Source organism: Arachis ipaensis, chromosome B6 (genome assembly GCF_059453495.1).
Source record: "Arachis ipaensis isolate K30076 ecotype BB chromosome B6, ASM5945349v1, whole genome shotgun sequence".
NCBI classification, from domain to species: Eukaryota; Viridiplantae; Streptophyta; class Magnoliopsida; order Fabales; family Fabaceae; genus Arachis; species Arachis ipaensis.
Window position 1 is genome coordinate 33736655 of NC_142441.1, and position 10726 is coordinate 33747380.

The following is a 10726-nucleotide window of genomic DNA, read 5'->3' on the forward strand; positions in this document are numbered from 1 at the left end:
TTTATTAAAAAGTTACATAACGAAGTTAAATACTTCTTTTATTATAAATTGTTAACTAGGTTAAAATAAATGATGAGGTTACATAAAAAATAACATATAATTGTGAAGTACGTCAAAACAAAGTTACATTGAAAAGCTTAATAACTAATGACCTCCAGCGGAGCTTGGACCTGCGCGCTGAGGACATCGGCTGCAGCTATGTCCCTCACGTCCACATATAGTGCACTTGCGAGGACCACGCATATCCCACGAATCCATCTCATTTAAGTAGCGGGTTGACTTCGGTCTTCCTTTCGTCGCGCGCCTCAATGTCCAGTTGGCATCACCTTCGCTCCTTCATATCTATTCCATGTAGATGGGTCACCCATAGGAACAAACTCGCCTCTGTACACCTTGCGAATTTCAGACATCTTGTACACGTCGTGCACGTACACCTGCAAATCAAGACGCTGGTTGGTGCAACATGCAAGCACGTGACGACATGGGAGTCGCTCGACCTGAAAATGGCCACAGTCGCAGTGTCGTTGCGCAAGGTTAACAGTATAAATGGTACCATCTTGCATCTCACGAACCTCAAGCATCTCGTTGCGCCTGTCGGACCGGTTGACCACCATGTTTCTTGCACGTCGGAAGCTTTCTTCAACTCTCTTCGTTGCAAATTCTGAATATGTGAATCCGTTGCGGAGACGCTCATGAGCCTCAGTACTCTTCCGAGTAAACAACTCATTCAGCCGATAGAAAGTTGACCGGACAAGGGCAGTCACAGGAAGGTTGCGTGCACCCTTCAAGACAAAATTTATGCACTCTACCAAGTTTGTCGTCATATGTCCTCAACGATGACCACCATCGAATGCCAACACCCATCTCTCAACACCAATCTCATCGCACCATTGAGTATATGCCTCACCCCGCTCTTTAAGCCTTTGGTAGTTTTTGGTGTACTCCTGCTCCGTCCTAGAATAGCCTGTAGAATAAACCATTTAATCATAAGCAGATGCCACAAATTTACTATGAATGGAACCATAACAGCGAGTTGAAATACCTGTGTTCACCCCGAGTTTATGCAAATATGGAGTCTTGAACCTCCTTAAGAAGTTGGACCCGATGTGCCTGATGCAGTACATGTGTCACGCCCTTGGTGGTGACCATGCACCGTTACTGCGAGCTATTGCAGCGTCGATAGAGGTATGGAGGTTAGAAATAATACCCACACCATCAATGGTAAAAACATATCTCCACAAATTGGTTAGGAAAAACTCTCATGCGTCTGCTGTCTCGCCCTCGACAATCGCAAATGCAATAGGTACAATGTTTTGATTCCCATCTTGTGCAACCGCTACCAGAAGTGCACCTTTATATTTTCCGTACAGGTGCGTGCCATCAACATGCACCAGTGGCTTGCAGTGTCTGAATGCTACAATACACGGATAGAAGCTCCAAAAAATGCAGTGCAGAACTCTTACACCCTGAATCTCCTCACTCTCACGGTAAACGGGGAGTGTTTTAATTTGAACACGAGACCTTGGCATCTTCACTGTCATTGCTTTCAACCATACTGGCAGAGTCTGGTAAGAAACTTTCCAATCACCAAAAATTTTTGCGACAGCTTTCTGATTTGCCAACCAAGCCTTCCGGTAACTCACAGTGTAGTTGAACCTGCCTTGGACTTCTGCAATAACAGACTTCACCTTTATCGAGGAGTCTGCTTCGACCAACGGCCTAATGGCATCTGCAATTGGGTCTGAGTCCAACTTGGCATGATCTTGTGAAATCGTGCCCATGGTGCACGTGTGCTTGCCATTGTATCTCCTGATCTCCCAACAAGCTTTTTTTCGAATCAAGCTAGCTCGGATAAGCCAGTCGCACCCTGCACCATACCTCTTGCATTTCGCATAGAATGTCTGCGGCTCAGACTCATACACAGTGTAATCAACTCCTCTAGATATGGTGTAACTTTTGATTGCAGATATCACCGACTCTCTTGAACCAAATTCCATTTCGACCCTAAACTCGCCATCTTCCGCCGCAATGTTGCCTTCACCTACGATATGCGCACCACCATCAGTCAGACAAGGCAAATAAAATAAGCACTATAGAAAACTTGAGTTAATAATCATAACATACCCATATTCGCATACTCAGGAAATTCTGGGGCATGCATGGCTTCGAGATCTAGAGTCCGCATAAAAGACGGAACACCAAACGGGTGCTGGCTTACAATCGCATTTGCTTCATTTTGCACCGCCGGATTGCCTGCCAAGTCTCCGTCATCGTTTTTGTCATCGACTTCATAGTTAGCTTCGAATTCCTCTTCACTGTCATTATTATCTTCTTCCCAATCTATATCTCCGAGCTCATCAACATTGACCTCCTCCCCGACCGCGCCCAACTCTGACTGCTGTTCGAACTCAACGTACAGCTCTATCATCGGCACATGAAATCGGGTTTGTTGATAAATACATAACATTTGTTGCATACTGGTATCGTCAGTGATGTGCATCATTTGAAACTGTATCAGCCCACCAAATACTTGTACAGGATTCCTGTATAAAATGTTGCTCATCCTTTTCGAAATGTGGCTTTGAATGTTATTACAAAGTCCATTTTGCAACTCTACAAAACTCATGGTACATGGAATAGCAAATGACAACGGACATTCACAAACAAAAGTTACTCCCTCATGTGTGTTTGGTATAACCTCACCGTTATAATATATTCGCAAATTTGCAACATTTTCCATAACTGCAACCTCACCTAGTCCAATTTTTTTGACACACCTGACTGCCAAAAAAATTCAGAACTACGACATATTTGTAAGAAAGAAGAATACAATGAGTAGAAATGGAGTAAGGCAAGCTGAATAAGAGTGTTTCTTCGTATTTATAGGCCGTACTCTTATTAAAATATATTTTTTTAAACAAAATGCAATATGTGTTTTTAGTTTCTCAACAAAAAAGGCTGACAGCCCATAAAACACAACCTGCGTTTATGGAAAAAGCTGATACAAACCACATCAAAACGTAGCTTACGATTGGCTTTAAGGAGAATTTAAAAAAAATTAAAAAGTTTTGAAAAACAAAACACATGCTGCGTTTGTCTTTTTCTCTCAAAAAAAAATAAATAAATAAAAATAAAACTAAACGTTACTTACGTTTTGAGTAAGTTCCATAGCAGAAATATTGGTCATGCATCCATTTCATTAGACAATACCAATGACAAATTCATAATGGAAAAAATGAGCCATATTTCGTCTTTATTATAGACTAAATACATTTAAAAATAGTTGTAGTGTCTTATCTCATTAGATACTTATTTATTTTTTTCATTTATTCTATCTTTAAGAATGTGATATGTTTATTCTAAAAATAAGATAAGTAATAAAGTGTAAAAACATAAAATTTTTTAACATATGTCTATAAATTCGTATATGTAATTTTAGTATTTATTTTACTTATTAAAAAAAATCTTAAATAACCCTCTGCTATATTATGCATGATGGGATAATAAAACAAGACAAATAAAGTTGACCCAAATATATACACTACAGCTCTTTTCTTTCTACCCTGATCCAGTGATCTTACATTTTTTTGTACTGTACACTGTAAATCTCGAGGTCATTCATTGCGTACACTGCACAGATTGGCTAAGAATTATTTACCGATATCGTTTAGATAGCATCTTACCGCTTGTTATTTGTTATGTGGGAGAGAGAAGTGTATAACAAGAAGTTGTGAGCAGAAGTGTGTTTCACATTGGTATGGGATGTATAAATTGGAGGCACCGATTTGTTTGTTTTATTTTTTTTTTTAAACAAACAATCACAAATCGGACGGTCCGATTTGTGAATTCGAAAATAAAAAAATTTTTAATGTTGAAATCGGACGGTCCGATTTTTATTTAAAAAAAATAAAAAATAAAAAATAGAAAACGGACCTTTCGATTTGTAGTTTATTTTTTTCTCCAAACAAATCGGACCCTCCGATTTGTAATTTATTTTTCTCTTCAAACAAATCGGACCGTCCGATTTGAATAAAACACCATATCAAAAAAAACACCTAATCTTCCAATAATAATGTATTACACATATATTTAAACAATATAAAAAAAATTAGCCGCATCTTACATTGTTTTTTTTTTAAATATCGAAGATAGAGAAATTCAAATTTACAATTTTTTAAGTGAATATGGAGAGATTATATCATTTGAATTATAATTCATTAATAACAACATACATTATTGTTAGTTAATTTTTTTTTTAATTATTTTTAATATTTACTCATCAATTGTTTTATTGGTTATAATTGTCGATTGACAAAAAGATAATTTCTACAAAAATCATATTTGAATTTATACACTTTAAATTAGCTAGCCAGATTCATCCTATATATGTGGCACATTAGAAAGGAGATAGAAAACTGGTGAACACATCGTATTGTATAATATTTATCTATATGCCATATATAGTGGGAGAATTCTACTTTCTTCTTTTTCAATTTAATACTTATTTTCTCAAAAATCTTACAAATAGTAGTAATATATAATTGACTTTCACTTTTGTTTTTTGCTTTAATTTTTTTGAATTTTTTTTTTAGAATTTCAACTAAAAATATTAGAAATCAAAACAAACAAAAATTAAAAAATGTTTTTTAATTTTAAATTTAGATGTCAAATATGAGGTTTAAGTAATATTACTCGTTATCAATTATATTATATGTAGACAAAATTAACTATTTGTATATAAATATATTAAAATACGAAATATACATTAAAAATGTATAAAGTAATTTATGACATATACATAATGATTAATTTTTAATATATACATAATATTTTTTACTTTTCATTATTCAAAAGTATTCTATGTACAATATACTAAATAATAATTACTATGTATTTGTATTTTTTTTTACAATTATGTTATGTGTATATAAAATTTATTTACTAATCAATTATTCATAACTAATACATATTAAAATACTAAATATACATTAAAATATGTAAATATATAAATATATATAAATAATGATTGATATAATAATTAATTTTTTATATACACATAATATTTTTTATATTTCGATATGCTATTTCTCATAGTTTTTAAATATATATTTTATATTTTATCCTATAGTGTTCTCTGTATGTGATACTAAATTGCATTGCAATATATTTAGTAGAACAAGCAAAGTAGCTTTTAGGTAAAAAATATAAAGAAAAGCAAGGTGTGTAAGGAGGAGAGCAGCTAGCTAATGGTGTTGCTATGGCATAGATGAAGTGAATGAACGAACAAATAGAGGGTTCAGAGATGAGTGATGAGATAGTGCACTCATTGCTTGTAATAGAAGAGAGGCATAGAGCCCAACAAAGGTGAAAACAAAAACCAAAGAGAAGTAGCGAACCCCAAGTCACAGTATGAGATTAGCCCATTCATTGGCAGCCTTGAAGTTTGGACTTTCTTTGGAGAGAGAGAGACTCACTCACCACCACTCCACTGCTAACATTAAAAGTGACAGAGATATGTATATATATAGGGTCAGTCCAGTAGTAACTTAGTACGGATTTGATAGGTCTGTGTCTCTCTTGTGATCTGCTTTATGAGAGAGTGGAAAAGAGGGTAACTGGTGGCCCCTGCCAGAATAATCAACTTTTTACTATTCACATATAGAAACTAGAAAGTACAGTGCAGTGGTGAGAGGGGTCAGGCTTTTTGATGCTGGCTCATAATACATGACAGCTGAACATGATGCTCTCTCTCTCTCTCTCTCTCACTCTTTCAGTCTTCCCTCTTCACGTTTGGGGTTTGCAGGTGTACCAGTTGGGTCACACTCCTAATCCTAAGCCACTGCCAAAAGCCGATGAATCCGGAAATTACTTTAAACCAAGGAAAGGGACGAGACCTACCCAGTACCCATCTTCCCCCAATTCTACACGTGCCCTCCTATTATGCATTGCTTTAGCATTACTCATACGACTACACCAATCTTCTTCCTCATTTCTATCTTGTTTTTTAATTTATTTCTCGTACTTGTTACTGTTAACCTTTTTATAAGGGTACCTTTTACGTTTTTCACTCGTTTCTTCCCCCTAGTTATGTTGACGACAGCATTTTAAAAATTTTCTACACAAACAATTGTTTTCCCGTTTGGTCGTTGTATTAGACACTGTATATGAAACATGCATTTGCCAAGACCAGAAACAAACGGGGCGAAACAAAAATCAGAAAAGGTGTTGGTTCGGTTTGCTTTGACAAAAATATGAAAACAAACATGCTTGGATTTGGGGCGAAAGTTAAAGGCAAGGCTTCCTTCCATTATCTACTCGCACAGTGGTCTTTGAACTCTGATGACTGTGCTGAACAGTAGAAAAATAAAATACATCCTACCATAGAATCTTGTTTTGTGAGGCAAACGAAGAACATGCGAAAGAAAGTTAAGGAATATAAATACATTGGACATAGGAATAATATCATAATATAAAGTGATATGGACGTCCTACCATACGCACAAGACAAATGTTGGCTTAGGGTAGACCGGTATCATTAGGAAAACGGTCCCGCTACGTTACCAACAATATATCTACCAATAATATATCTGCCAATTTCTGCCAACTCTTATTTATAATTCTGTTTTATAGAAATGTTTACCAACAATATATCTACCAATAATATATCTGCCAATTTCTGCCAACTCTTATTTATAATTCTGTTTTATAGAAATGTTTTCGTAGATGTGTCTAATAAAAATATTTTTTTATAGATGTGTTTAATAAAAGTGTCTTTATAGATATATTTTCTAAATGTGTCTCTTTATATATGTATTTAAAATATAATAATTAATTATTGTTGACAATAAATTGGCAGATAATATGTTGGTATTCTATACTTTTCCTTTGCAAAAATCTATCTACCATTAATGTGCCTCTTAAATATAAAAGTAACCATGTGATGTGATACAAGCCAATAAATTAAGAATAGTACTATGTCGGCAAAAACATGCAACAGATGATGCATCAAACAAGAATTATTAGTTTTCGTAAAAATCTTAAATTTGTAAAGGCATACGAGCAAATGGCCCACATCATCGTTTGCAATTTCATAGGAAGTGAATGCTGCACTGCATATCAAAGAAAATGCTTGCCCATTGCAATAGTGATCAACCAGATCAAAGAAGAAGGCAGTTACAATAGTGATTCAGTTAAACCTACCATGCCTTGTAGCCATATAGCAATTACAGTTAAGAAAATTAGCTTGAAAGGACAATCGGTGAAAGGTCTTGAATCAATTGTTACATCTTAGTAACATACTACTTTATCAACTATCCAAGACAAGAAAAAAGGATTTGGAAATGTTGCATTGCTCTACCTGGGTTGAGGTTTCAGCTTCTTTAGTAGAAGGGCGATATGGTGCCGGAATTGGCGATCGATGGAGGGAAGTTAGGGTAGAGGAATGTCTTGTTTGGAAAATGAATTTGATTATCCGCAGCTGATGGCATTAATGTTGAAGGGAATCCTGATGATGCTGCAGCAGAGACAGGTGGAATTGGAGTTGCCCCGCCACAATGACCTTGGACTTGCCATGCCCAATTTTGCAAGGGATTGGCTTCCATCATATTCTCTATTGCTCTTTCCTGTATATGGAAATCAAAATTGAAATGACAGATCATAACTCTTAACACATAAGAAACTAATGTAATCAACATGGTGATGGTGGTTCATCATTGTATGAGAGGATTACCTTGTAGATGGGAAAGAAATCAGTATTGCCCCAAGCAGAAGGATGCTGAGATGCTATGGAGAATCCATGAGGTGGCTGAGTATTCAGTGATCTTGATGCAGAGTGCTCAAACTATCAAGCAAATATGATAATATGCAATGGAAGCCAAGTTAAAATCAAAACAAACGTGAGGAGGACTGTGCAACAATTATAGACCTTACCATAAATCTCCTATCAATAGGGATGTCATCCCAGCTAGGCTGAAATTGGAAACCAATCCCATTGTTGTGAATGTTATTGACTTGTTCTTCAGAGAAAGAAGGGGGAGCTATGCCCAAATTAAGATCAAGACTTTGCCTGTTATCTAAACCATGTGTCACAAGTCAACCAATACCTTGTTAATGCATTTTGACTTCATAATTTAATCAAAAAGGAAAAAGAAAACAAGCATCATGAATGAACAAGTAGTACCTTCATTCTCATCATGAGAATTTACCTTTCCTTCATATGAGCTGGGCTCAAAGTTAGTAACTGCTTCCCTTCCATTGCACTTTATAGCAGCCCTATCATATGCCCTGGATTCATCAAACACAGTATCAAACAAATATACTAAGACACAAGGAATCCAAAATTTTTTTAAGGCAATTAGTGTAAGGAATTTCGATATGCGATTGGTAAAACCTTGCAGCCTCTAGTTCGCTATCGAATAGGCCAAGATAGATATATCTGCAGGCAAGCCAAAAACCCAGCCAGTGTAAAAACAAATGAATTATAATTTATCACAGAACATACCAAAACTGCTAATACGGAAGTGCATCGAACAATTATGTTTCACTTTGTAGAGTTAGTTATAAGTATTAAAACCTCAATAGCCTCAAAGCGTGTGAGATCACTAAGGTTCTACTATGATTGCTATATCAGAATTCAAATGTTTCTCACTTTTTCCCGAGAAACTGCCCCATGCGTGCTTCCCATCTACCACATTTGTGCAGGGTAACTCCCCTGTATTTGGAGCTACCCCTCGAAAAACCAGTGCTCTGCCTACGCAGAATATGCACAAACTCTTCCTTTGTGAAGTTACTCATCTGCATCAGAAGAAAAAAAAAAACAATCAAAGATGATATGGCTACAACTTCCATCAAAGCTTTTTCAAATTTTCTTTACAAAGAAAAATCCTCAAACTTAGCTCAAAACTATGATCAAATCAAACTATTAAGTATTAGAACCTGCTTTATATCTTCATCATAATCGCTGACGTTGAAATTGATATCTGCATCAATGCCACGGAACTTGATCGCAGCTCGATCATATGCCCTGAAAATTAAAATCAAACTTGCACACTAAAATCAAATCCATGAAATATTTTTCATTAGCAAAAAAAAACAAAAAAGAACCGATAACAAAATTACCTAGCTGCAGCATGTGCTGTGTCAAATCCACCTATTAAAATATATAAATAAATAAATTCATAAACAAACAGAAAAGCAATATACATCATTTAAAAAGAGAAAAAATGTTTGAATTCAACTACAATCATCGCTGCGTTTTCTCACCCAAGTACACTTGTTTCCCACAGTCCCTGCACAGAGCACCAAAACACATGCAGCGAATTCAGGAAATAAAAAAAGATAAAATAGAATAAAATAAAATAAAAACAGCATCAAAGATAAAACGATCAGAGTAGAGAAATGCAAAATAAAAACTAAACAAGAAAGATATAACGGAATCATTGATTGCTAACCAAATATGCGATTCCCATCGTCCAGTCCTTCGATAAAATGTGACGCCGCGATACTGCGAGCTTCGCGACCTCGGTCCACGCCGACTCTTTTTCACCTGCTGCGCCCTCTGAGGAACCATTCTCTGCTCCACCGCCGTCGCACTACCACCGCCGCGATCCTCCTTCGTCTCAAATTCCAACACTGATGACGAGCCACGTAACTTCTCAGCTGCAACACCATCGCCGGCTCCGATCATCGGAAAAAGCTGGATTGTCCGTACACATCCGTCGTCTCCGGAAGCTCCAGCGTCTCCGTCCACGCCGAAGGCGTTCTTGAGTATGGCGAAGTTGTATGCTACGGCTTCAGCGCCGCCGTAGGAGCATGAGTCCTCGGTGTCGGCATTGGCGAGGGAGGAATTGAAGCTTCCAGAACTTTCCATTTGGATGCCGGAGGCGGAATCGGCGTTGAGATTAAGATCCAACATAGGTTCGGTGAAATGATTGAATTATCGACGTCAAGAGCAAAAAGAGAAAAAGCTTAATTAATTAGTTAGTTATTACTTATTAAAATGGAAGCTAAGGGATCCACGGAAGATAGATCGCGTTGAACTGGAAGAAGAAAAAGAGAAAGAAAAAGAAGCATTAGAATCACATCATGCATATGGATGAAGAAAGAATGCGTACAGCCATGACTGAACAAATATATAGAGAGAGAAAGTTTGAGGAAGGAGTTTTCATGCAGCTAGCAGCTACTACTGAGTGAGTGAGTGAGTGATCAGTGAAATGTGAAAAAGGAGAGACCGTAGGTTTTATTTGTTTATTTTATTTTTATTTATATATATTTTGGTTGGTTTGGCTTTTAGTGTGTTTAGGGAGTGTGATAGTGGTGAACTGGTGATTGGTGAATGGAGATGAAGCAAACGCAAAATGAAATAAATAAAGCATGAGAACCCTAACAAAGGGAAGAAAATGGTGGCCCCCCTTCTTTATTTTTTGCTTGCCTTGTTTATGTTTAAATGTTTATTATTTTTCTCTTTTGAACCTTTTGAGGTCTATATTTGGAAAACTTAATATTTTCCAGATATTTGTAGAGTTTCTAATAATTCAACACAAAAGAGGTGTGAAATATTATTATTTTTATTTTGTAGGTACATAATAATAATAAGTGGGTGAATGAGAGGGTGGCCTGGCCTCCTTTCGCTGACAATTGTCACTTTATCAGTGCATTAGCCTCCTTTTGTTCCTTTGGCAACCTCCTTTTGTCCACTGTTTCTTCCCCAATGGTTAATGTAATAATA

The 10726-nt window shown here is 36.3% G+C and overlaps 3 protein-coding genes across 4 annotated transcripts; all 3 read right to left on the bottom strand.

The window, feature by feature from the left end:
• Nucleotides 1-305: 305 nt before the first annotated feature.
• LOC148555092 (uncharacterized) lies at nucleotides 306-824 on the bottom strand. The gene has a single exon (XM_088490601.1). The coding sequence runs from the start codon at nucleotides 822-824 to the stop codon at nucleotides 306-308; it is 519 nt and encodes a 172-aa protein (XP_088346727.1).
• A 435-nt stretch (nucleotides 825-1259) lies between these two features.
• On the bottom strand, nucleotides 1260-2428 carry LOC148555093 (uncharacterized). Its single transcript, XM_088490602.1, has 2 exons — nucleotides 2139-2428; nucleotides 1260-2058 (listed from the first exon to the last, which is right to left on the bottom strand). Exons 1-2 carry the CDS (start codon nucleotides 2426-2428, stop codon nucleotides 1260-1262), a joined length of 1089 nt encoding a protein of 362 aa, XP_088346728.1.
• A 4688-nt stretch (nucleotides 2429-7116) lies between these two features.
• On the bottom strand, nucleotides 7117-10232 carry LOC107648663 (APETALA2-like protein 3). 2 transcript variants are annotated; one of them, XM_016352472.3, is made up of 10 exons: nucleotides 9450-10232; nucleotides 9262-9287; nucleotides 9118-9148; nucleotides 8935-9022; nucleotides 8648-8793; nucleotides 8390-8434; nucleotides 8180-8283; nucleotides 7930-8072; nucleotides 7730-7840; nucleotides 7117-7622 (listed from the first exon to the last, which is right to left on the bottom strand). In XM_016352472.3, exons 1-10 carry the CDS (start codon nucleotides 9911-9913, stop codon nucleotides 7380-7382), a joined length of 1401 nt encoding a protein of 466 aa, XP_016207958.1. In that variant the 5' UTR covers nucleotides 9914-10232; the 3' UTR covers nucleotides 7117-7379. The 2 variants fall into 2 exon arrangements, with proteins under 2 accessions (XP_016207958.1, XP_088346431.1); XM_088490305.1 differs by having other exon boundaries at nucleotides 9118-9133; nucleotides 9450-10038.
• Nucleotides 10233-10726: the final 494 nt, after the last annotated feature.

Bases quoted from the DNA above. Each gene is read 5' to 3' on its own strand.
- LOC148555093 (XM_088490602.1), bottom strand. From the start codon at position 2,428: ATGATAGAGCTGTACGTTGAGTTCGAACAGCAGTCAGAGTTGGGCGCG. The intron at 2,059-2,138 runs GTATGCGAATAT...TCTGACTGATGG, and splicing joins CATGCCCCAGAATTTCCTGA to TGGTGCGCATATCGTAGGTG.
- LOC107648663 (XM_016352472.3), bottom strand. From the start codon at position 9,913: ATGTTGGATCTTAATCTCAACGCCGATTCCGCCTCCGGCATCCAAATG. The intron at 9,149-9,261 runs GTGAGAAAACGC...ATATTTTAATAG, and splicing joins TGGGAAACAAGTGTACTTGG to GTGGATTTGACACAGCACAT. The intron at 8,435-8,647 runs GTGAGAAACATT...GCTTGCCTGCAG, and splicing joins GGGCAGTTTCTCGGGAAAAA to ATATATCTATCTTGGCCTAT.
- LOC148555092 (XM_088490601.1), bottom strand. From the start codon at position 824: ATGACGACAAACTTGGTAGAGTGCATAAATTTTGTCTTGAAGGGTGCA.